Source organism: Vipera ursinii (genome assembly GCF_947247035.1).
Source record: "Vipera ursinii genome assembly, chromosome: 5".
NCBI lineage: Eukaryota > Metazoa > Chordata > Lepidosauria > Squamata > Viperidae > Vipera > Vipera ursinii.
This window is the reverse complement of record NC_139518.1, coordinates 43741193-43767736: the sequence shown is the minus strand read 5'-3', so window position 1 is coordinate 43767736 and position 26544 is coordinate 43741193. Positions and strand designations below refer to the sequence as shown.

The 26544-nt window shown below is 39.5% G+C and overlaps 1 protein-coding gene across 2 annotated transcripts in view; it reads right to left on the bottom strand.

The window, feature by feature from the left end:
• YEATS2 (YEATS domain containing 2) overlaps positions 1-26244 on the bottom strand; it is a 48356-nt gene extending 22112 nt beyond the window's left edge. Inside the window, exons 1-18 of one of the 2 annotated variants that reach the window (XM_083363450.1) lie at positions 26124-26244; positions 25026-25117; positions 24508-24621; positions 23405-23502; positions 23225-23317; positions 21740-21979; positions 20297-20412; positions 19105-19266; positions 18578-18689; positions 12229-12273; positions 10941-11118; positions 10355-10588; positions 8872-9030; positions 7122-7243; positions 5516-5623; positions 3642-3815; positions 2225-2483; positions 479-640 (exon numbers count right to left, since the gene is read on the bottom strand). In XM_083363450.1, the coding sequence (XP_083219576.1) occupies positions 479-640; positions 2225-2483; positions 3642-3815; positions 5516-5623; positions 7122-7243; positions 8872-9030; positions 10355-10588; positions 10941-11118; positions 12229-12273; positions 18578-18689; positions 19105-19266; positions 20297-20412; positions 21740-21979; positions 23225-23317; positions 23405-23502; positions 24508-24607 (2362 nt within the window). In that variant the 5' untranslated portion in view covers positions 24608-24621; positions 25026-25117; positions 26124-26244. The remainder of the gene's footprint in view (positions 1-478; positions 641-2224; positions 2484-3641; positions 3816-5515; positions 5624-7121; positions 7244-8871; positions 9031-10354; positions 10589-10940; positions 11119-12228; positions 12274-18577; positions 18690-19104; positions 19267-20296; positions 20413-21739; positions 21980-23224; positions 23318-23404; positions 23503-24507; positions 24622-25025; positions 25118-26123) is intronic. The other variant, XM_083363451.1, reaches the window with a different exon arrangement.
• Between the last annotated feature and the right edge of the window lie 300 nt (positions 26245-26544).

Below are 26544 nucleotides of genomic sequence, written 5' to 3'. Positions count from 1 at the left end.
AATCCTATTTATTTCAGCTCTACTATCCGATTACCCGCTAGGCACTGAAATATATCTACTCTCCAGAAACTCAGTAATTAGCTAATAGTAGAAGCTATACAGAGTCAACATGGATTGCTAGAAAGTTTCATTGTACACAAAAAGGAAGCTTATACATCCATCCATCCATCCTTACGACTCATAGCAATCTGGTCCATGTTTATCTAACATTTCTATCTGACCTGAGAATTGTTGATTTCCACCTTGTTAGCAGAAGCCCTTCCTTTCATAAAACATTTATAATATATCTGTGTTTCAGAGAATGCAATCTGCTTAAAAAAAGGTATATTTACTCTTGTAATATACAGTTGTGCTCTGATGTTACATAATTTGCTAATGAAATATTTGCAAGAAAATCATCGAGCTCAGAGAGCACCCCACCCCACCCATTACCTGTCACCACACTTAACATATTGCTTTTCTTTTGTGTAATACTAACTTGCATTATTTGTGGCTCGCAAAATAGCTCCTTGAGGTATGAGTAGCAGTTTTCCTTTCCCAGATGGGTTCTTGCTATTTGTAGTAAGGTACAACTTTGTGCCAGGAGGTAGGTTTGCCAAATTGGCTAAATTGGTGGCTGGTAATTGCAACGTTGCCATAACTAGAAGGAAAAGAAAAGAATTTTATGAAGATTTTCAGAGACCACCCTCTTGCAACAAAATATTAAGTCTCAAGAGCTGTATTCTTCCAAAATGTACCTAGGTCTTTCATCTTAACTACAGTTATGTAACATTTATGTTTGGATTCTTTTAACTTCTTGCTATTGGATTTTATTCTATTTTCTATTTATTTGACTGAAAATTATGTATTGGTAAAAAATGAATGGTGATATATACTCATTAGGGATATGAGAGCCATACCCTTTTTGTGGAGAGATTCCAGTCCCCAATTAGATGCAGAAAAATAAGAATCCAGCTGCTATAATTCAACACAGCACATTTGGAGGAAAGGTTTTAAGATGAGTTATAGATAATAAGGAAAGAATATATTTCGTGGAATTTCCTTGTGCAAACAGTAAATTTAGGAAAGTGGAATGAAAATAAGCATAATTTCTGAAGAAAAGAAAAGACTACATGATATTATACAAGAAAGTGAAATATATTTGCACTGGATGAAAAAGACAACGAAAAATTGAACAGTTTACTGTATTACAACATAACTATGGTAAAACAAAACAAATCAAAATCTGGATACACAGTCAACTAACAGCTTCTCAATATTAGTAGAACACTCATCATTCGAGGAATGAGTTCCCTTCTCTGTTGTACTTGTCATGACACTCTGTCCTGAAATTTGTCTGTGAGTTGACAAATATTCTGGAGAGGATTTATTTTACAAGGTTAAGAGCAAGGAATATGAATGCAGATCAGCTTACAAGCCTTTAAATGTAGTCCAATGCTTTTATTTATTGGGTTTTCGACAGTAATATATAACATTATAGAACTACATGGTGAGGATTCATTTGACGCATTCTACCCAGACCAGGTTTTCCAACTAGTGTCCCCTCTTGGTGTTGAAACTATAGGCAATTCTGGAAGTTAGTATTCAATATATCTGAAAAACCTGAATCAGACATGGGGTGCAATTTTACGATGCAAAGCTCACCAGAGTACTCAATAACTTACTTTATTGATGTAATTAATTAATCAATTCATTACTTATCCAGTTAGCTGGGCTACCTTGGCTAATTTCAAAATACGAGGGTCACTAACAATAGCAATAGCACTTAAGACTTATATACCGCTTCACAGTGCTTTACAGTTGTCTCTAAGCAGTTTACAGAGTCAGCATATTGCCCCCAACAATCTGGGTCCTGATTTTACCGAAGGATGGAAGGCTGAGTCAACCGTGAGCTGGTGAGGATCGAACTCCTGGCCGTGAGCTCAGGTAGCCTGCAATACTGCATTCTAACCACCGTGCCACCATGGCTCTTAATTAATCACTACTTGATTAATACTTAGGAGAAAGATAAACAACATGCAGATTATCCACTAGATTTGGAAGTCGAAAAGGCATCTTAGAAGAAAGCAGAAGCCAATCACTTGTACATTTTTGCCAATAAAACTACATGGAATTATCTGTAAAATTCCCAGGAATTGAACTTAACATGTAGGAGATATTTGTAAACTCATCAGTTAGCTCCATACCATCATATTTGACATTTCAAAAAGGAAATCCACTTTACCTGAACCTTGGGATCCAGTTTTTGGAACTCCTGTTGATGGAACCTGAGCTTTTGTTAAAGTCTGCACAGGCTGAGCAACGATGGTTCCTCCTCCACCACTCACGATAGCTTTGGCGACTCCTTGAGTTACAATTTGTTTTCCACCAGCTGTCTTTGTGACTGTAGGGCTTGATTTTGCCACAAGTATTTGTCCACCACTGAGGGCCACAGCTTGCTTGACTGATGGTGGTAAAGCAGACCCAACTGGAACACTAACAATCTACAGAGGGGAAAAAAAATACACATAATATAAATACATACACAGAGCTAATATGTTAACACCAAGCTAAATAAAAGCAAAACTGAAAATTGTGCGGACCTGAGGCAAAATGAATCATTCAGAATGATTATGCCTGTTTGGGGGGGAGAACCCCTCTCTGGTGCTAGTTATGTGCTAATTCTATTGCTCAAATTTCTAGCAGCCCCAAACAGTTAACAACTTCTAAAATACTGTACAGAAGGATCTTTACCAATGAATTAAAGAAAAAGACTCTATTTATTCATTTCTATATACTCATATTTATTCTATAGCAGTGCATTTTAACGGTTTTATTGCAACTGCTGAGAAAAATAAAAATAAATAAAAAGAACGTAAGATAAAATAATCCAATATAACAGTGTAGCAAGATACTCAATGATTCCTTTCAATATTTCAAATACATGTAATTTTCCTTATTAGAATGAACTTAATAAAAATGCTGTGAGATCAGAAATATCTTAAGCCAGCATGTAAAAGATAAAACGGAAAACAGTGAGCATCCTTTGGAGCTAAGCTCTAGAACTGCTGAAAAAGCTCTCTCTTTTGCAGCATCAACTTGATCTTGCTGAAATTCCAAGAAACATTTTAGTAGAAAGTCTCAATTCTAGGAAAGCGACTTTGTGAAAATATAGCCTTTAAGATTAACTAGTTTTTCGGTTATTTTGAAGATAAAAAGATGGAAAGACTAGGGAACTATCCAGAAACCAGTGCATATTTCCCCAAACCGGTGTTAACATCTAGCTTCCTAAGATTGTGCAAGGCCTGAAAAAGATGCAGCTTCTCTAATGAAATTCTAACAACTATATGATACACATGAAAGATAACAGTATAAACAAGGAAAGGGGGGGGAATGTTACCCAAAGAAAAAAAAATTGGAAGCAAAGATGGGCCCAGTATATCAAATAGTTGAAGGGTGAGATAAAGAATTCAATGCATTTTTTCCTCAAATTAATAATGCTATAATTTAAACAACAAAATAGGTATTTGAAAGGTATTCCTATCCATTTCAAGCTTCTGGTATGACCTAGTTATGTCAAAAGAACAAGAATGTGGAGTAAAGTAATGGAGCTGTAGTTACTACAAAAGTGCTAGAGTGAAAAGGAAGGAAAAACCAGGCACCTTTGATGAAGTGGACCCCTCCCCTGTGCTCACAATCTGCTTCTGGGGTGATAAGGCAATCACATGGCTCCCTTTCACAGTCACGTACTGTGGCAGGGAGGTCTGAGATCCTGCTCCGCTTGCTGTCACGGGAGAAGATTGGGGCAGTTCTCCAGGCTCTTGCTTTATTATCACCTTCAAATAAATCAGATGGAAATTAAGGTTTTGTGGAGCAGTCCTTAACTTTCAAATGAAGGGTTAAGGAGCTGTCTGCTGCTCCCTACAGTCATGCCCATAGAAAGTTCTACAGATCTATTTCCCACCAGCAAGAGAAACTGAGAGGCCCCAAAATGAAAGCAGCTTTGGATCCACTAGATCAGGGGTCCCCAACCCCCGGTCCGTGGGCCAGTACGGGGCCGCGGCATGCCAGCAACGAGGCTGCAAACAAGCAAAGCCCCATCCGTGAGATGCAGGCAGCACACAAAACCACGCCCCCTCTGGTCCGCGGAAAGACCTTTCTCCACGGAACCAGTCCCTGATGCCCAAAAGGTTGGGGACCACTGCACTAGATCCTTGGTCTCTTGATTTACTGTGAGATTCGAGGATCAGCTCATCTTCTAGGCTGGCTTAGAGGTGATAAAACTAATCCCCTCACAACCAGAACATGAAGAAATAATAGCCAGAAATGGGGAAATCTGCTCAAACATCAGACAGATGCACACACTTTTTTATTTGCTGATATAATTAAATTTTCCTTTTAAAATTACACTCTTTCCTTTTATAAAAAATTGAGTGTCTGCCTAATTCAGCAGATTCAGTATCAACACAACTGTGCCTTTAAAATCTATATTTAACAGTTAGAAAATAATAAAAAAGAAAACTACAAAAGCAACAATAAAAATGTTATAAAGCAATTTTGTTGTTGTTTTTGTTAGTTGCGAAGTCGTGTCCGACCCATCGTGACCCCATGGACAACTTTCCTCCAGGCCTTCCTGTCCTCTACCATCTTCTTTTAAGAGATTGTATTAACTAGTGTATTGGTTTAAAAAGATTCAGAGTATCCTGTTTTACAAAGAAGTGAGTATCATCACATTGAAGCAATATAGCAATAAAAGTATCTCTTAGAAAAGCTAGTAGAAAATATGACCCCACCCCCCAATTGCTGGAATATACACTAAAGTGTTAACATTTTTCCTGACAATTGGTCCATCATCTGTATATAAGTGTAAAAAAATTGTCACATTATTTCTACCTCCTACACGTTACAGAAATTGTGATTCTGTGAAATACAGGTGGTTTTAGGGCCAGCCCCTCTTTCTCAGTCCAACCCACCTGACAGGGGTGTTATGGAGAAAATAGGAGAAGGAAGGAGTATTAGATAGGTTTGCCACCTTGATTTATTTATAAAAATAATAAAGGCACCGAGACTCCACTAAATGTAACGGAGTCTCTTTTTTGTGCTATTATTTTGTTTGCAAATTTCACTGAGGCCTCTGGTTGGCTTTAGGAAGAGTCCTGCTTCCTATAATAAGATTATTGGTATATTATCTGGCTCTTGGAATACATTCAGCAACCTAGTAAGTGAATGTACAAGTGGTCTATAATAAATGTAGAATTTCTTTTGATAAATTCTTCAAAACAATATTCATATATGCAGTTATGTTTACAAATGCCTTTAGCTTGTGTGCCTGAACACATCCCATGAGAGAGCAAAATGAGAAAGTAATGAAGGAAAAACCCCGTGATTGCCTGGGTAATAATGTATGTCTGTACGTAAGGCCAGAAACCTAAGAAACGAGTAACAACAAAGCCTGTCAAGTATCAAACTCAGAATGCTCCACGGTAACTCTCTTTGTAAAACAAAACTGCCCCATGCACAGTGAAGAGAACAATACCTTTGTAAACGTTCCAGGTGCTCCCGTCACAGATTTAGGGCTCTGTACCTTGGAGTGACTCCCAATTGGACAAAGAGGTGGCATGGCTGCGAACAGAGAGTCCTCTTGCTGGAATGAATACACACAGCACGTTGTTAAGCTAGCTATGCAGCCATTTTGTTCTTTTAAGCATTAGATTTAGTTTCAAACAACAGACTTATCTGTGGTAAAAATATAGAATCTAATTTTCCTTTACTGTTACTGTTCCAGAGAGCAGTAAAACAGGAGATGGCAGTAATTTTCAAGCTGGTAAGACATTCTTGGCTATTAAGCTGCCTTGAATTGATTAAGTCAGAAAAAACTTAAAAAGAAACTGTTAGTTGATGATACATAATTAACATGATTTATTTATATTTAATTAATATTTTTATCTCCTATGAAAGTGAAAATTACAATTTGAAAGGCACCAGGACTTTACCAAAATGTTCTCTGGATAATATGAGTGACTTTTGGACTTCAAACTGTATGCTTTTGTAATAAAGGAATATAAGGAACTGCATTAGTTTTTAACTATTTTAATTTTCTGTTAAATACAGGTAACCCTTTTGTTTTCAATTATGGTACAGTTCCCACTGCACAAAATTGATCTAGTTTCAATTGATTAATTGTTAGAAACCAATAGTATAATGTAGAACCTCAATTGATTCCAAAATTTCTGTTGCCAAGACGGTTGTGAAGTGAGTTTTGCCGTTTTGTAACTTTTCTTGCCACAGTTGTTAAATGAATCACTGCAGTTGCTAAGTTAGTCACGTGATTGTTAAGTAAATCTGGCTTACCCATTGACTTTGCTTGTCACAAGGTCGCAAAAGGTGATCACATGACCTTGGGACACAGCAATGGTCATAAATACATGCCAGTTGCCAAGTGGCTGAATGTTGATCACATGACTGTGGAGATGCTATGACAGTTATGTGAAAAACAGTCTTAAGACACTTTTTTCAGTGTTATTGTAACTTCAAACCCTCCCTGAATGAATGGTTGTAAGTTGAAATATTTTGGCCAAACAGAAGTTCAAATATTTTGGTCAAGTATTAGAAACTATCCATTATGTACAGAGTTTGGGTGGGAGAATTCATGGCACACTTTGAGAAAGGAGGTGGAAATTTAAGAAGAGCCGACATGGTATAATAAGAGAGGATAGAGCAGGGGTCTCCAACCTGTGGGCCACGGTCCAGTACCGGGCCGCGGGAATGGCTGGCGAGTACGTGCACCCTCCCACTCATGCTGGTGAGTGCATGCACGTGTGTGCAACCCTCTTGTGCATGTGCGTGGGTGCTAGCACCACCGTCATGCGTGCACCCATTTGCGCATGTGTGCGTGCGGGTGGGCGCGCACACACATTTTCCTGCTCCTCCCTTTCCCTCCCAGCCACCAACCCAGAAAGGTTGGTGAGTTCTGGGATAGAGACACTATTTAAGTAGCATTTTAAAAGGAAAATATTACATATACATGGTTGTAGGAGCATGCCCCCTGTTAAAAAGATGTAAGAAAGTAAAAGTGGAGCTTGTTGCATTCAGATTTACAGGAAATTATTCAAAGAATAAAAAAGTTAGCCAAATGTCTGTACCTTTACTGCAGAGGATACAAAACTGCTTCCATGAATTTTTGAGACTGGAGAACCTGTCCCATGAGAAGACTGAGAAGCACTCGTAACTTGAGAAGCACTTGTAACTTTACTTGCAGGGCTACCTATATTTATGAGAAACACAGCAGACATTAGTATAATACACATTCTGATATTCTGATACAAGATTCACTTGTGTTAATGAGGACCGCAGTACGGTTCCCATAACTGGATATCCTCTGCCAATGTTGGCACCGCAGCTCCCAGAATTCTTCCAGCCATGCCAACTTGGAAATTCTGGAAATTGCAGAATTTCTAGCGTAGCACAGGCTGGCTAGCATTATCAATAACATGAATGCAACTTATAGGCAGAAAGTCATTTATTGCCCTCCTTACAGCACAGAGCAAAGATGCTCATTCATCAGTCAACTCAATACCAGAAAATTTGGGAGAAGGCCATCGACTTCTTGCACATGTACACTGCTTTACTAGATGCAGCACTAGTGAAACTGCAATGGTAGTCCAATCAGAACCAAGCATAATTTAGGTGAGAGGGACAGAAAATTCTCAGTTATTTTCTCTTTAAAACTAGCATTAATCAACTTCTAGGTAAGAAGGATCACCACTCTGTTCTGTAGGCTCCTTTATGTAATTTGCTAGAAAACCACACAGTACAAACAGAAATACAAGGGAATTACTTTGACTGAAAAAAGGGCTTGAGCTGACATTGTAACAACATGAAAACAGCCTAAGATTATTATCAAAGGAAATTTTCAATCAATATATTGTATGACAATCCAAGCATGAACATCCAAGTAAAACAAGCATGAAATAAGACACCACAAAACACAGACTGTAACATTTATTTTGTTTCAAACCTGAAGCACACCGTTATGAAATTTGTGCCAAACTGCACTGTAATTCATCAGATCCAAAACATGAGAGCTTTGGTTTCAGATTTCAGCTAAAAAAAAATTCTGGAGGGATCCTATATAATGAATAAAGCACGTTGGCATGGTTCCCCCCCCCCCACTCTCCATCTTCTATCTTGGCTTATATGCTGGTCCACCAGGATATTTTTTTCCTGAATTTCCCAGCACTTTCCTGTTCTGCTCACATAGACTTTATGGCCACAGTTATGGAGTAGCAAGAAGAGGGAAATGCTGGAAAGTTTGTGAGGGGTAGAGGAGGGGAGAACAGGCAGGTCAGTTGGATATTCTATATTTCATGCCAAGGCCACCAGTACTCAACTAGCTCATCCACCCACTTGATCTTTCCAGCATTCCCCATAGTGGTTGTTGATTCCTGGCTTTATTCTATTCTCCCATCCTCCCAAACCCAGGAACATTTCTTTCTGGACTGAAACATGGGTTTTTCCTGATGGTGCAGAAAACATTGTTTCAGTTTAGACTTAGAGCATTCAAGCTATCCCTAAGAAACAAACAAAATATTTGCTTGGTAACCATCACTTATTATTGATTTGAAATCCAGCTGATCAACAAGAACAGATGTGAATAAAGTTATCGTAGAACTAATGATACAGTCGTAAGTTTTTATGGAAAAAGTATTTAAGAAAACAAAATGCATTAAAAATAGATGTATAACTTTTCTTGCTCTATATCAAAAACAAGGAATGAAAGACCCACATCTCTGTTTAACGTGTTGGGAAATAGATTCATTTGGTATTTTGCCTTCTGAATAAGATGAGTAACATTAGCAAGAAGGAATACAAAATGAAACTGTGCTAACACACCTGCATTCATGACTGATGCGCCAACTGGCTGGCCAGGCTTGTCCACAATAACATAAGGGCTGCTAACCACAGGGGGCCCAGCCCCTTGTTTCATATGCACTGGAGTGGATGTTGGGGTACGAGGTAGTGGAGAAGGACTTGGGGTTGATATTGGAGAACCTAAAGAAAGGCGTTCCAGTTATATGTGAGACAGATATGCCTAAATTACAATAAACATAAATAGCAAATATAACAGTTTGAATATAGAACTGATTCTTATTAAAAGAATAAAAACTAGTCCTGAAAATCAGACTTTTACCACATTTCTTCCTGAAACATGTTCCTCTAACGCAGGGGTCTTCAAACTCAGCCCTTTTATGACTCATGGACTTCAATTCCCAGAATTCCTCAGCCAGTGTGCCTGGCTGAGGAATTCTGGGAGTTGAAGTCCATGAGTCATAAAAGGGCCGAGTTTGAAGACCTCTGCTCTAACGATAGGGAGATGTAGCATCTAAGGATGTAATGTTTTATTCATTACAACAGATATAGCAAACCTTGCAAGGCTCCTTCCAAATTAAGCCTTTTTGTCTTCTTTACACTAACCTCACATTTCTTACCACTTTGTCCTTTGCAATAAATACTTTACTGATTTTAGTAAAATAAAAACAGAGTCTACCTAGCAAAGTGTTTTTGTGAAGGAGGGAGGGAGGGAGGGAGGGAGGGAGGGAGAGAGAGAGAGAGAGAGAGAGACAGAGAGAGAGAGAGAGAGAGAGAGAGAGAAGCAGTGTCCACTAAGTAGCACCACACACCAATTTATTTTAGTGGCATATTTGCCACAGTTGCCCCTCGCCACTATCCCCCAGATAAATATAACATTTTCAATACAAAGTAAACTGGCTTATTTTCATTAAATGTAAAAATAACAGGGCCAAGCAAAATAACTGAAAAAAGGCACTTCAGAAAGTACATTGGCATGAATAAAGTGCATCTCCTTGAAGGATTAAAGAAGCCAAATCCTCTAAAAGAATTAGTCCTGCTGGTATGAAGGTGGTCCCTATTTGCCCATGCAGGTATGAATAGTTTGAGACTGCAAGCAAAGCAAAGGCGCTGCGTATGCACACACATGCTCAGAACCCTGGCGAAGAGAAACTTTGCAGTCTTTCTAAAGCAAGCCACTGCCTGAGTTATGCATGCAAACATGCTTTGTGGAACACCTATTTGCAGGTTCGCGTCCCACCAGGCTCAAGGTTGACTCAGCCTTCCATCCTTCCGAGGTAGGTAAGTGAGGACCCAGATTGTTGGGGGCAATTAAGCTGACTTTGTAATAATGCCGCTGGGGTGTGTGTGAAAGCCCTAATAAGCAGGCATATACATAGAATGAAGGCTACCGCTAAGCTTGTAAGCCGCCCTGAGTCTTCGGAGAAGGGCGGGATATAAATGGAATTTTAAAAAAAATGTTTTCTACAATCTTACCACGTTAAAATATCCCCCAAATCATCCATACCTGACACAATCTTGCAGCTCATGGTGATGGGCTGGAAAGACTTGCCTGGAGATTCAGCAGGGCTTGGGATTTGACCCTGAGGCACTATTTTGCAACTGGCTGCAATTGGCTGAAAAGCTGAGTTGCTGTGGGAGCCAAAAGCGGCTTTCTGACTTGTCAGCTTAGTGGGGGTCCGCTCTAAAGATGATGGCAAGGCATAAAAGGTTGTATGCCTCTCAGCTTCAGCACTGATCCCTGGTGTGAAAATGTAAAGAGGGACAGAAAAGAAGGGTGAGAGAAAATAAGTTTTCTTGGTAAATATATCAATTTAAACAGAAACATGTGGAGCTAAAAGCTTCATTCTGCTGAACATTTATTTATTTATTAAAAGGAAAAAGAAGAAAAAAAAAACACCCAGGAATTTTCCTACTTGGAAGGGCAGGACTTGAGTTTCTACCGTGTGTTTGCCATTGAAACTTGTTATAATTAGGGATAAATTTTCCCTGAGAGAAAAATGAAATCAAATCCAATCAAACTGAAATTACTAGTTGTGTTCAACCAAGCATGAATATAATCCCGGCTCAGATAGAAGGACACAAACCGTTACCTTTTTCAAGAGAAACATCTGTGATGGATTCATGCACTTGTTTTATTGGTGAAGATGCTTTCATAGGTGCTGGCATATTTAATGGCAAATGCAGTAAGTTAGGAGCATCAGAAAGATCAGAATCTGATGACTGGTATTCTTCTTTGAGAGAATGCCGATGCAACTCAACATCCACAACCTTTTCAAAAGAGAAGGAAAACTACTGTTGGGCAACTGACAACTTTATTATAGTTTTTTTTTAGTCAGGTATATTTAAAGAGCTTCATAACATTTTGGTATTAAAAATATATGATGCTGGGCCCTCTGCATCCATCAATATTTCAGGCAATTCAATCCAAGTGCAAAATGAAGAGTTAAGTTTCTATAGAATTGAAACTCTGGTGTGAACCTATAATAGTATGTGGGAATAATCTTAGGAAACAGAAGGAAGACCCATAGACTACACCAGGGGTAGGCAACCTCGGCTCTTTTATGACTCATGGACTTCAACTCCCAGAATTCCTGAGCCAGCTGACTCAGGAATTCTGGGAGTTGAAGTCCATGAGTCATAAAAGAGCCGAGGTTGCCTACCCCTGGACTACACTATTGTCATGCAAAACTCCACAAAGAAGGAATGGGAAGTGTTTCAGAAAGGACTTCCTTAATTTTCCGGACGGCAAAAAAGGAGGAGGGAAGGGATACTTTCAGGCTTGCAAGATTCTACTAATGTAACCTTACAATAAAGATATAGCTAATTTTCTTTGTTGTGCTTCTTGTCAAAAGGCTAACAGAACAACATGGAGAAAAGCAGATGTTCTCTCAGATTTTCAGGTTTGTTCTCTCTGAACCACCTTCAATGATCTGGGTGGTGTGTCCTATATGTTCCACCCACAGGAAAAAGTCCTCCAGGATTCTGCAATATTGATTCAGGTTAGAAAGTTTCCATTTGTTGAAGCTTTTAGATTAGGGACAGACAACATGTGGCCCTCCAGATGTTGCAACTTTCAACAATTACCACCACTGGCTATGCTGGCCAGTACAATGGATCTGCTGTACCCAGATTACAAAACCTTTATGTTCAAGCAAAATGTATATAATTTATCAATGTGGGGTACCATTCATATTTGTGATCTATCCAAGCTTCTATTGCTAATAATATCAAAATTCAAAAGACTTTGTATTTTGGCATTATGGCTACTTGAAATATATATTTATTGTGGATACTTTAAAAAAAAACCCCCAAGAAAGGCTCTCATTTTTCCTACCAACAATTTAAAAAAGTTAAATGAAGTAAAAACACAAGACATACCGTTTCAGCCCCTAGTGTCTGTAGACCAGTGTATGTTCTATCCAGCTGTATAACAAAAAAATAAAAAACTGTTTTTTGGCAAATTATCTATTAAACCATTTCAATACATACAAACTTTAATGCTTCTTCACCAAACTGAAATATTAAAAAGCTTTGTTGTTTTAACTATTTTTAAGTAATCATTTATCAGGAATAATAAAAAAAACCTAGCATTTTTTTTAAAAAAAAATCAGCATCCTGATCCCAAACATTCTATCTGTTAATTTCTCAACCAATGGATGACCTGGACTGTCCTCAGCATTTTAGTATTCCTCAAACGTTGCCTAGTTTTAAACCACTTTGAATTTATGTATTTGTTCTTTCCAAGGATTTTGTATTTGTTCTGTTTTCACTGGATATGCAAAAAAAGATGCACTATATTCTGAATTGAGTCAATGTCTTTCAAGATAATGGAATCTTACACTGCAGTATAAGAGATGAATTCAAACTACATAAAATGAAGCATTAAAAAAACTATAATGAATCAGGGTTACAAAGAGAGACAGCTAAGGGAGAAAGACTGCATAGCAGCCCATGGAGCTGCTCAACATCTCCATTGTGTGTCTCTGATTTGCAGGTGATACAACACCAGGAATAGCTCCAACTCACTACAGGAAGGCAGGATTAATATGCACAATAGATTGGCCATAATTTCAAGCTGTGGGAAGGAAGAGACATGGCGACATTTACTAAACAGCTTTATAGATGGCAATAAAGCTTAAATTTCCAAAGAGGGCAAAAGAAATGCAAAATAGTTTTTAACCAAGGACAATTTCTCTCCCAAAAGACTCCCCAAAAGAAAATGGTATTAGGTAAAAGTAAAATAGTTTAACTACAAAGTTACAAGAAAACAATGTATGCGTTTAAAAATCTTTCATACATTACTTTTTTTCAATAGTAAAAACTAATGAGTATTAATGGCCTAATACTTGTTCATTTGCCCGAATGTTGGGCTGATATTTATATTTTTAAAATATTTGCATGCTGCTTTACTAAAAGTCTTCATATGACTAACAATATTTAAGCAATTTACAGTCAAATCTAGAACTCAAAATAAAGCAACAATGTTGAAACAGAAAATGCAAAGCATACTTGGGGGTTGTGTGAAAGCCCTAATAAGCAGGCATATACATAGAATGAAGGCTACTGCTAAGTTTATAAGCCGCCCTGAGTCTTCGGAGAAGGGCGGGATATAAATGGAATTAAAATAAATAAATAAATAAATAAATAAATAAATAAATAAATAAATAAATAAATAAAATACTCATTAAAGGATATATTAGAAATAATTGTCTCAAGGCTTGGATAACAAATTATGGTTTCAACAGGTGCCAAAGCAATGCAGTAGGTAAAGCTAGTTCTTACACAGCCAAATATAAACAGCTTTATAGCAGATCTGTCCGTTATTAAACCAGGAGAGAGATAGGGAATGGGTCTCCTGCTCAAACATGTATCATCTAGCAATTAGATCTACTTCCAAATACTTGGAAAGAACAAATAACATGAATTCAAAGTGGATTAAAAATACCCAATGTTGGAGGAATGCTAAAATGCTGAAAGCAGGCAGTCCAGGTCACTCACTGATTGAGAAGTTAAGAGAATATTTGGTATCTAGCCCATCTAGCTTCTGCCCAGACAGCAGAAGAGGCACAGGAATGTGAACCCTAATTTCACCAAGTAGGGCTTGTGTCTGATACACTAAACTTGCTTGAATTCTTTTGTAATGGCTTCATAGCTTTTCTACAATAAATTTACTTATATGACCTCTTATAATTTTGGAAATTTATTCTTGAAAAGGTTCTCTTGGCAGCTGAAGGAAGCCTGAAAAATAGTGGCCACCTCCTGAACATTAGGGAGGAGAACATTCCAAAGAATAAATGTCACCATCTTCAGTCTACAGTTGCAAGAAGTAGTATGTGAACCCTTTGGGATTACGTGGAGTTTTGCATGAATTGGCCATAAAATGCGCTCTAAATGTCATATAAGTCACAACAATAGAAAAACACAGTCTGCTTAAAATAATACTACACAAACATTAGCTGTTGTCATGTTTTAATTGAACATAAGATGGAAACATTCACAGTGCAGGGTGGAAAAAGTATGTGAACCCCTAGCCCAGGGGTCAGCAACCCAAAACAGCAAAAGAGCCACTCAGAACCGGTTCCGTCATACACACAAAAAAGTGGGAGCCGCAAAATGTACGCGCGCATGTAGGCATGCACGTGGGCACGCACGCGCATGCGCAGAACAAGCAAAAACATACACCACCCCTACACCCGCACCGCATGCACCTGTCACTGCCCAGTGCCGCCAGCTTACACGGGGGGGGTGGGGGGAGGGACGGACTCGCAGGCGACGGGCACTAGGTTGCTGCGGCGCCTTCAGCCCGGGCGCCGCCGGAGCCACCCGAATGCCCTGCCCCTCTCCCGGGACCTCCAAACCTCTGCGTTTGATGAATGCAGCAGCTCTCCAAACCGCCGCCGCCCCATTTGCAGAGCTGCTGCATTCCTCCGTGTTTGAAAGAAACTGAAAGGAACACGGACGAACTCAGCAGCTGTGCAAAGAGGACGGTAGCAGTTTGGAGAGGTGCGCGTGCACTCTCCAAACCGCTGCTGTCCCGTTCGGAGGTCTGCCACGCTCATCAAACATGAACGAACGCGGCAGCTGTGCAAACGGGACAGCGGCGGTTTGGAGAGTGCGCACGCACACTCTCTCTCTCTTCCCGTCAGCCAGCTTTGGTGGGGCTGCCTGCCATCCTCTCTTTGCTCAGCTCCGCTCTGCCCTGCTCGCCTCTGCCTCCCTCGCCCGCCATTACCTCAGGCAACATCCTCGCTAGTCCGGAGGCGGCCACTGGAAGCGGGGATTTTAACGCCTCACCCCCTCCCTTATCCTTCTCTCTCTCTTCCCCGCCGCCGCGCCAAAGAGAGAAAGAGAGAGAGAGAACTTCAATCTGCGTGTGCCACTTCTTCCCTGTCCCGCCAAAAGCGCCCGAGCAGAGCGACGGCGCTCCGTCCCAACCACCCCAGGACTAGCGCTCGCGGAGATTCCCGCAGCGCCTCACTTGCTCCTCCGCAGACTGAGGAGGGCCTGACTAGGTGCTTCCTGCCCAGAGCGGAGCGGAGGCGGCCATGGCGGGGATTTTAGCGCTGGGGTCCAAGCAGTCCCACGCTGGTCCAAAAAGCGAAGGGAGAGGCGAGACGTGGCAGCAGCAGCCCCCGTGAGCTCCTGCCGCCTCCCCTCATAGGAAGGGGAGGGTAAATCGCTGCTAGCCACGGCAGGGAGAAGGAAGGGGGGACGCGCCTTCTCCCTCGCCAGGGCTGCTAGCCGCGGCAAGGAGAAGGGGGGGGAAATCGCCCTTTCCTTCTCCCTGCCGAGGCTGCTAGCCGCGGCAAGGAGAAAGGGGGGAAATCGCCCTTTCCTTCTCCCTGCCGAGGCTGCTAGCCGCGGCAAGGAGAAGGGGGGGGGAAATCGCCCTTTCCTTCTCCCTGCCGAGGCTGCTAGCCGCGGCAAGGAGAAGGGGGGGGGGAAATCGCCCTTTCCTTCTCCCTGCCGAGGCTGCTAGCCGCGGCAAGGAGAAGGGGGGGGAAATCGCCCTTTCCTTCTCCCTGCCGAGGCTGCTAGCCGCGGCAAGGAGAAAGGGAGGGGAAACACGCCTTCTCCCACAGCGAGGAGAAGGAAGGGGGGGAAGGCACCTTCTCCCCACCGGGGCTGCTAGCCTCGGCGAGGAGAAGGGGGCAACCTTAACCCTAACCTCCCCCACCACAAACGAAGGGGTGGCGAAGGCAGCAGATCTGCAAGCCTCCGCCACCCCACCCTGCTCACCTTTTTACTTCTTCCTCTCTTCCTCCACTCTGCAAGTACAGTTAAAAAAACAGAGGTTTGTGGGCGGTCCCACAAACGGTTTGTGGGCGGTCCCACAAACCAACCAATCAATTTAAACTTTTCAAGTTTTTTTGTGAGAAGTTTAAATTGATTTTTTTTTTTTTGAAAAGTAAACATGGCAGAGGGAGGAGGCCTGGGAGCCGCATGGGACAGCTCAAAGAGCCGCATGCGGCTCCGGAGCCGCAGGTTGCCGACCTGTGCCCTAGCCTAATGACTTCTCCAAGAGCTAATTGGAGCCAGGAGTGAGCCAACCTTGACTCCAACCAGTGTGATGATATTGGATGTGTTGCTGACAGCTGTCCTGCCCTTTAAAAACACACACCTGTTTTGGGTTTACTGGTCTCAAGAAGCACTGTCTGATGTGAACCATGCCTCGCAGAAAAGAGCTCTCAGAAGACCTACGATCAAGAATTGTTGACTTGCATGAAGCTGGAAAGGGTTACAAAAGTATCTCCAAAAGCCTTGTTGTTCATGTGTCCACGGTAAGACAGTCTGTCTACAAATGGAGAAAGTTTAGCACTGTTGCTACTCTCCCTAGGCGTGGTCGTCCTGTAAAAATGACTGCAAGAGCACAGCGCATAATGCTTAATGAGGTAAAGAAGAATCCTAGAGTGTCAGCTAAAGACCTACAGAAATCTCTGGCACATGCTAACATTTTTGTTGACACATCTACAATAAGGAAAACATTAAACAAGAATGGAGTACATGGGAGGACACCATGGAGGAAGCCATTGCTGTAAAATATTGCAGCACGTTTGAAGTTTGCAAAAGAGCACCTGGATGTTCCACAGCACTACTGGCAAAATATACTGTGGACAGATGAAACCAAAATTGAGTTGTTTGGGAAAAACACACAATACTATGTGTGGAGAAAAAAAGGCACAGCACACCAACATCAAAACCTCATCCCCACTGTAAAACACGGCGGAGGGAGCATCATGGTTTGGGGCTGCTTTGCTGCCTCAGGGCCTGGACGGATTGTTGTCACTGATGGGAAAATGAATTCCAGAGTTTATCAGGACATTTTGCAGGAAAACGTACGACCACCTGTCCGCCAACTGAAGCTCTGCAGAGGATGGGTGATGCAACAGGACAATGACCCAAAGCATACAAGTAATTCAACAAAACAATGGCTTCAACAGAACAGAATACGCCTTCTGGAGTGGCCCAGTCAGAGTCCTGATCTCAACCCGATTGAAATGCTGTGGCATGACCTTAAGAGAGCGATTCACACCAGACATCCCAACAATATCGCTACACTGAAACAGTTTTGTGCAGAGGAGTGGTCCAAAATTACTCCAGATTGTTGTGCAGGTCTGATCTGCAACTACAGGAAATGTTTGGTTGAGGTTACTGTTGCCAAAGGAGGGTCAACCAGTTATTAAGTCCAAAGGTTCACATACTTTTTCCACCCTGTACTGTGAATGTTTCCATCTTATGTTCAATTAAAACATGACAACAGCTAATGTTTGTGTAGTATTATTTTAAGCAGACTGTGTTTTTCTATTGTTGTGACTTACATGACGTGTAGAGCGCATTTTATGGCCAATTCATGCAAAACTCCACGTAATCCCAAAGGGTTCACATACTTTTTCTTGCAACTGTATAATTCATGATAGTCACACTAGGATTTACCTGGGTGATTTCTTTTTTATCTGGGGAGAAGGGAAATTCTTCAATCTGACAGAAACATTTCTTGGTTATGCTTTATGCACTGGCAATCATTATAGGCATGGATGTTTTAAAAACCTGAATATTTTAAAATTCCTGCATTTTCCCAATATTTCTGCTTGAAATTCCAAGCAATCTCTCTTCTTTTTAAAGCTTATTAAGTTAAAAATTAATGTAATTTAAATAATTTTGGGTGTCCCACAGGTGATATCTGGTGTTTTTTTTAATTATAAGTACTGTGTTGCTGACTTCTGCATTTAACATCTTAGAAAAAAAAACACATTTAACATGATTTGTAGCTCCATATCTGCATGCATATAGCACATATAAAGTCTGTTATCTTTGCATACAGTGACCATATGAACTTTATTACATTTCAGAAAGAGGTCCTTTAGAATTATTTATTTTCTTGGTTCTGCTCTTGAATTTTCCTTTGTAAAATTATAACGTTATAAACACATTTTTCCCCTTATGGACCTCTTTTAGATTTGCCCATTTTTTAGGTTTGTTCTTTATTTCTTCCAAGAACATATGATCACTATACCTTTGCATGTGTAATAGATCAATATGGCAATATGGAAACAAAACAAAACAGAATCATGTTAAATTGCAGATGTCTTTTGTACACATAACATTTGTTATGTTCATTTTACCTTATAAAACACAAAATCAGATTAACTATTTCCTTGAGAAAAAGTATTCAAAAAAAGATGTGGGACAAAACTAGGCATTATATTATGGAACACTACAGCATTACCTTGAGATGGTGTATAATGTCAATCCTTTTGTTTTGGCTATCCTTAAAATGAATCTGAACCCTCACTGGAAACTCTCCCCAGCCCCGCCTCGTCAGATGGAAAGGAGGTTCTCTACAAATATGGACAATGGAGGCTTTAGTTATTTCTTGTAACAAATATAAAAAAACAAAAATGAAAAAAAAAATACCAAGAAATGTTTGAGCCTTGGAATGGGGCTAACGAAAATGTCATATCCATTTAAAATAACTAAATAAATGAAATGAAATCCTCCTATCCAGGAAATGATATATCAGAGAAACTAGAAGAGCTGACAGAAGAGTATTCCAAGTTACTGAGTCTGCTTGGGGATGCTGTGCCAGTGACCATGTTGGATCCAAGCAGTACCACTAAGTGGTGTGTTTTCTACTTCAAGGAGAAATTCTATCCATAACGTTACCCACAGATACTAGAGAGGAGGAAGTTGCAGAAAAGATAGTGAGCATTTGAAATCAAACCATTCAAATGATTTCAATGAAATCTGTGTTACCTGACTTCAACAAGATCGTTAGGTTTATAGCTGGGATGAAGGAAGAACCAAACTTTTTTAACAAAATGATCAATGCTTGGCTCTCGTCGGGAACCTCTTACGTACACCATCCATTTATGGGTGGATTGGTCATTCTCTTCTCTCTTATCAGGAGGAATGTATCTGGAAGACAGGAACCCCCCCCCCCCACCAAAATTAATTCTATTCCTATTCACTAATTAATTAAGCAATCCTAAATACTGGAATGAAAGGCAGTTATGGTTCTGTTTGTGACAGAGAAGAACGTCTCTTCAGGAAAACGCTTCAGTGACAAAATGTTTTGTCATTCTTCTAATGACAGTAACGGAAAGAAAGGGATACGTTGAGGGAATGCTTGCTTTTACCCAAGGAAATGCCCTCCTTTTCCCTTCACCTATAAGAAAAAATAAAAACATGCTAGTGTTGGATTTTTTTTCCAGTGGAAGAGAAAATAAAGAATGACATCAGAAATCAAAAGGAGAGAGATTATATTGTCTAGATGACTAACAGAAAGATATATAAAAACATTATCATGTAGCAAAACAAATACACTTCCTCCACCCTCCTTTCTTTCTGAGTGCTGGGAAGTGCTGGTTAAAGCTATTTATTATGCCTTCACCCAGCCAATTCTCTGATACAGGTTGGAGGGGGAAATGTGCGTCATTATTTATCTAACTGTCCCACTGAGTGTTATTGCCAGGAGTGTCATATGAAGCTATGGTGAGTCACTCCAGCCTGTTACTTGACTTAGTATATGCTTCCTAAAATGTTCACCAGGAAATGTCAGTATAGAGTATATCTAGGGGCTGGAGGGGGAGCTAAGAATAGCAGCAACTCTTTAAGCACTTCCAATCAACATTATCCAAACCAGTAGCTAGTTGCCTTCTGTACTATGAAGAAAGAATGGTATGGGTTTCGTCTTGCCCTGAAGCAACAGGGTTATCTAAAAATAACGGTTAAGATATTATTGGAACAGAATGAAAATCAGTTGTTTACTGATTCCATATTAACAATGATGACATTATCTAGTTGGATAATGAAAAGTCTGCAGGCAAACCGAGAACACCGGGGACTTTACTAATTCCATAGTCTGATCACCCCTCTTCTAATTTCAATTCATATTTGAAGTGGATAGGAAAAGAGAAACAAAAACATAAAAACTTCAAATACTTACTTGGAAACATTGCCAACAACTATTGTTTTCTTCACAAATAATCGTGAATGCTCTTCATTTGAAAAACCAGCCTTTCTCAGCTCTGCTTCGTAATCTCTTGAAACACCAGAAATGCCCTAAAGATGGAATGTTTAGAAATCTACATGAGGATGTTTAGGGAGAAAGATTTTTAATGGAGGTTGCAAGCATTTAAAATATATATATAAACCTTTCTACTCTTAAAATTATAACTAGCCTTACATAATCTGTAAATGTAAAACATGGCATCATCAGATTTGGTTTTGAGCATGTTACAAAGATAATATTTAAATACATGAATCTGGATAAAGTTGACATGTTCATGTTACTCTTATCTAAAACAAAAAAGATTTTTGAAAATTCCTTATACTATATAACAAAGCAATGATGCAATTTGTAAGGTCTCTCACTGGGTTTATACTAAACGGTGACTCAAAAGAATATAGGAGAGATTTCCATAAGTTTTCAATGTTTTAAATATTCGGTTAAAAAAAATCCTGGAAACTCTGATCAAGAGTCAAAGCAATAAGTTGTCATGAACACAGTCCACCTGGATGCATTTGATTCTCTCTCTCATTTTTTCCCTTAGTTTCTCATGGAATGCCATCAAGCTTCTATATAGCCCAGGAGTTTGGAAGGAAAATATCTTAAAATGCTGTAATCCTTGGATAGAAAGTAATCTAAGCAAAGTGGAAAAATAAAAAGAAATGTACTTTCATCCAGATTAAAGCTTTTACTTCTTTAAATGCAAGCAGAGCTGAAGAGGCAATAGGTAGAGATTAGAGATACAAGGACAAATTCTTGAAACTCTGGGTTATGTTATACGATCCTATCCAAAACAACAGTAGTTTTGCATTATTAAGGGAATATCAACATGCAAAATTATTGAAGAGTCTGAAGTGACAATTTCAGGCTAGGCTACTTCTGGGAGTGCTTTAGCTACTGATCAAATGAAGGAATTGCATTGGGAAATGAAAATTGGTTTCCACTCTTCTGAGGAAAATGGACCATGCTCACAGTTTAAAATCCTAATCTTTTTCTGCTTGGGACATTTAAAAAACTGCATAAATGCTGTTATTCAGCGGCCATAAACTGGAAGCCCAAATTATGAACACTCCAAAAGTATTACAGTAGATCAGCATCCTTTAACCTAATACCTTTATATTGCTGGGAATCTCACATTTCCTTTTGACTATACTAGCTGGAAATTATGGAAATTAAATTCCTACATATTGAGAGGGCACCAAGTAGGGGAAGGCTCACATACATATGATTACATCGACTGGAAATAGGTAGAAAATGATTTTGTTCTTTATAGTGGTATTTATAGAGCTTCCAATAAGGGAAACAGGATTCCATTTGCCATGCTATTACAAAACAACTTTTGTTTCTGATAATTATTTTAACACATTGTTGTCATATCACCTGTCCAGCATTCTTGTGCAGACTCAAGTCAAGTTTGCTTGGCATTCTTTCTTCCACATCCAGACTACCATTGTCTTTTCCCAACATGTATTCCATGTGCTGAGATGATTCACTCTCTGAATGATTAACTGACAGAGTTTCTGAGCCCTGATTAGTGGGAGAGGATGATCGGGATGGAGATTCTAAAAATTTCTTGATAGTTGGATGGTTAAAAACCGTAGAATCACAAGTCCTCATTCCCTGAAATAAAACAGCATTTGTTCAGGCTTTTTTTTTAGTATAGGATGACACAGATGTCAGGCTTGCAGATTTTTTAAACTAATCCCCTAAAATCAGCTCCTGGCAACCTGGTATATAAGACATATCTATGGATCTTACAGAGAATTCCACTACTGATTATACCTAATGGCAGGTAGGAGTTGAAGAAGCAGGTCTATTTATTAAAAACATGGAAGTTAAAATAGTTGCTGATTTATTGCAAATCCTTCAGACACTGGATATATTTTCCGCCCAGTTCTGTTTTAATAACAGCTGCAATCAGAATCTGTAGCTTTTCATAGTAAATGCTTCTTGATCCTCTTAAAAAGAAGACAGCAGGCAGGAAACCAAGGACAAAGAGCACGGAACATGTATGTCTACCATTGAGCTAGGGGCTGAATAGCAAAATAAACCAAATCAGATGGCAATACTATGACACCATCAGAGCTGCTCTTATAAGTAGCTCATTCATATAAGTTTTGGAGGCTAACACAGAATACTAAAACTTGATAGCTGTGTGTTCACAGGAAAGGTAGCTATCTAGCTCACTCTCTACCTTCTTTGAAGCTAGATAAATCTGCTTCTGATTTGCAGCAGTAGAGTCCCAACAGGCATTATTTCTCAACATCTGAAACTTTTTGACAAGAGACAGACAAGAAAAAGAACTTTTACCATTCAATTTTTGGTCCATTTTTTTAAGAGCTGCTTTGTTCATGATATAAACGTCTTCCATCTTAGTCTTAATTATTTTTCTCAATATTCAAACTAAAAACAGGCTGTTGTTTTTTAATTCAAGTTTGCTCCTGCTGAAATTTAGTTCTGTTTCTTTAATGGAAGCTTTCAAGTAGTTACACTAATATATGATCTACAACCTTTCCTACCATAATGCCCAGCATGGTTAGCCAGCATAAAGTTTAAAAATATCTGGAGGGACATCTAAAACACACTGCTGAATTATCACTAGTACTTCTTTCCAACCTGCATGTTTAAATACATGAATGCCAGCATTTAGAAGAGGAGTTCCTTGAGATTTCAGTTCATTGACCCCTTCATGATATTTCAGTTGTTAATTGACTCCCAAGCATTATATGAATATTATTTAATGAATACTACTTTAACCAATAGCTCTACAAATGACATCATCAATGGATCATCCCATCAAACCAAGGGAGTCAACACTGACCACTTTGGGAAATCTTGATATAGATTAAGGCAGGCATTGCTTACCTCCCCAACTTTAAAGAGTCCAGCAGAAGCATAGTAGTTCGCCACAATGCAGGCTCGCAGTTTATCCATCATTCTTCTTGCTTCAATTAGCCGCTGTCGAAATGAAAATCCATTTAAGAAATGGCTGCACAAATTCCTGCTTCTGTTTCTCAATTTATAATAAACATGATATTTATATACCTGATCGATCACTTGAATCTCATGTTCTTTATTTTTCATTTCTATAGAAAACTGTTCTTTAATAATTGTCTCAATTTTCTGTACTGTAGCATCTCGAGCTATGTAGAAAGAGTTCATACAATTAAGGTTTTTATGTTTAAGATATTTAAGGCTTTTTGCAATGTTTCTCAAAATACGTTTCACATATAAGCTAAAAATATTTATGATATCAGTTTGACCAGGACAGGTTGGAAGAAAATAGCAACATCAGATTATACACAAATTATGTAAAGATAATGCATCTATTTCAAGGACTATTGTAACTGATATATTTTTGAAATCTAAATACTGCTGAAAGAAAATTTAGAAACAGTAGGACTTGATTGTCACCCATAACAGGAATCTTTAAGACCTACATAAACACAAAATCCTGGAGTCTCACATTATACTAAATTATGAATTGTAATAAGCCATAAAAATGGCTTATAAATCACTATTGTTGGACTCACATTATACTATGCTTAGAGTAATATATGTATTAGCCAGTTTTAGTAATCAATAAGGTCTCAACATTATGACATTGGATAATGTGTTTCTTGGACAATGAGTTGAACTAAGATCAATATCACACAAAAACATAATGATACCTGTCTATATATTTGTGAAAGAAAAAGTGGAAAAATTGAGATTGATTTTAATCTTAGTTTTTAATTACATACTGTTCTTCATTTTTTAAAGATCAGAATCAGAATAGAATAGAGCTGGACCATGGAGGTCTTCTAGTCCAGCCCCCTGCTCAAGCAGGAGTCCCTATATCATTTCAGACAAGTGGCTGCCCATTCTATTCTTAAAAACCTACAGTGATGAACCACCCACAACATCTGAAGGCAAGCTGTTCCACTGGTTAATTGTCCTCACTGTTAGGAAGTTTCTCCTTAATTCCAGGTTGCTTCTCTCCTTGATTAGTTTCCATCCATTGCTTGTCTTGCCTTCTGGTGCTTTTGAAAATAAATTGACCCCCTCCTCCTTGTGGCAGCCTCTCAAAGACTGGAATACTGCTATCATATCCCCCCTAGTCCTTCTTTTCTGTAGACTGGCCATTTCCAAATCCTGCAACTTTTTACCAGATTGTTCTGATGCTTTATGATGTTTGTTTGTAGGTGCAACTGAGATCTCTTCATAGTCTGGGTCCATCTCCTCTACAGTTCTCTTGATACCTGACATTTTTGTCTTTTTCACTAGAGAAAGAGAAGAAAGAAGTAATCCAAATACATAGCATTTGTAAGTTCTAAGGCTGCATTACAGATTTATCCAGTTCTCTTACTGAGAAAAACAGACCAGTATGTCTGAACAAGAGGTAAAGAATTCTAAAATAAATCAATGTTTTATAGCCAAAGATTGCTCTATGCTATGGTCACTGAAAAGTTATATGGATATAGACTCAAGCTAAAAAAAAAAAGGTTGCCACTAACTGACATTTTAGGTTGTAACAATACCTGCATATGTTTATGAAGACTACAACAATTAACCTTTATTTTGCTTTCTTTTCTATTGAAAAGTAAATGTATTTGTGGTGTGTAGACATCACAGAGACCCAGTATACTATTATAAATGAATAAAAATCTTTCCAAAGTATTTTTACCTCAGACATATAAATCAAAATCTGACTTCCTCTCTGCGCTTTGGCTGAAGGCTTCTTAAGATTCCTCCCAAAGTTTTGTTTTTCAGTTAGTCCTGTCAAATAAATATGGTTTTAGTTGGTGAAAACAGATATTACTTTCTACTTTGATTTATAATTTCACATTTAAAAATATTTAAAATTTTACAATCATGGAGATTAAACAATGATAATTCAACTTTTATTACCAATAGTCTTCATGGCTGAATTAGAAACATTATCCTTATACAATATTGCAAAACAGTATTAAGATACGTAATCATGGAACATCAAAGACAGAAAAGCATCTAATATACATCAGCATCAATATTTGCTATTGTCACTGAATAGAAGTCCTTAATGGTAACTTGGTACCACTTTCTGAGGATCCTCAGAACAAAGAAAAATGGATATCAAGACACAGAATACTGCCTATATTTTGTAAATTTTTGTAATTAGCATACTCAAAACCGTGTCAGATAGTGTCTGAGGTCAAGCCCCATCAAAAACCATAGTTTTAATCTGACTTGCATTTAAATATAAGTACTCAGACAGGACTCATATCCAGGTTCCGTATGTCAAATAGTAAATGCAGAGCACAGACCAGTGCAATCAAGTTATGCTTGAACCACTTAAAATGAATGGAAACAGGTAAACATAACTCTACATTGGCATGGGCTACACGTCTTTAACAGGAAGTCCTACTGAATTCAATGTGAACTTTCAAGGAAACATAGTTAGGGTTAGTCTGCAAGGTTGCACATTTAAAGCAGGCTCAAAACATTGTTCACCAAAACTCGGCGTTTTTCCTTCCAAGTAAACACGGTTAGGATATGAGTGCAAGATGGGAGTAAAGGGGGTACTTGGCTTTTCCAGCCCCGAAGCCCAGCGAACTTAGTCGTTGAGCAAACTTAGCCGGCTCTTTCAGAGGTAGTTGCCTCCGGCTTCTTACAAGAGCCCCCAGTCTATTGCCAGAGTCGAACCCGAGCCAGAGAGGGCGCTCGCCAAACTCACGCACCGCCCTGCCCCTTCTCAGCTCGGTAGGCATAAAGCGGGGGCTCCGGCTGCAACTGCACAACTCACCGGCTTGCTTAAAAACCCCCCGGAAGGCCGCCGCTGGCAATCCCTTAGCATTAACCAACCCAACGCTCAGCGAGGCCACCACCTGCAGCGCGCAGCCGCCATCAGCTCTGTCCTCTCTCAGGGCGACGGAGGGGCGCGGCTGCGCAGGCGGAGAGCGGAGAAGGGGCGGGCATTGGGAGCAGCCGATGCGGGAAGGCGGCGGCAGTGGCGGTGCTGGACTGGCCGGTGTGTTCTTGGCTCTTCACCTACAGCATGCGCTTTAACCTAAATGACTTGGACTGGCCAAGAAGACTGATGTGTGACGCTTTTAGTTTTTCTTCCGCGCGTTGATATTTTTGTTTAGGAAGCTTTACAATCCCCCAAAGTTTGTATCACTACACTTCTTTATAGTACGTTCTTTGCTTTTTGTTGGCACTATTAC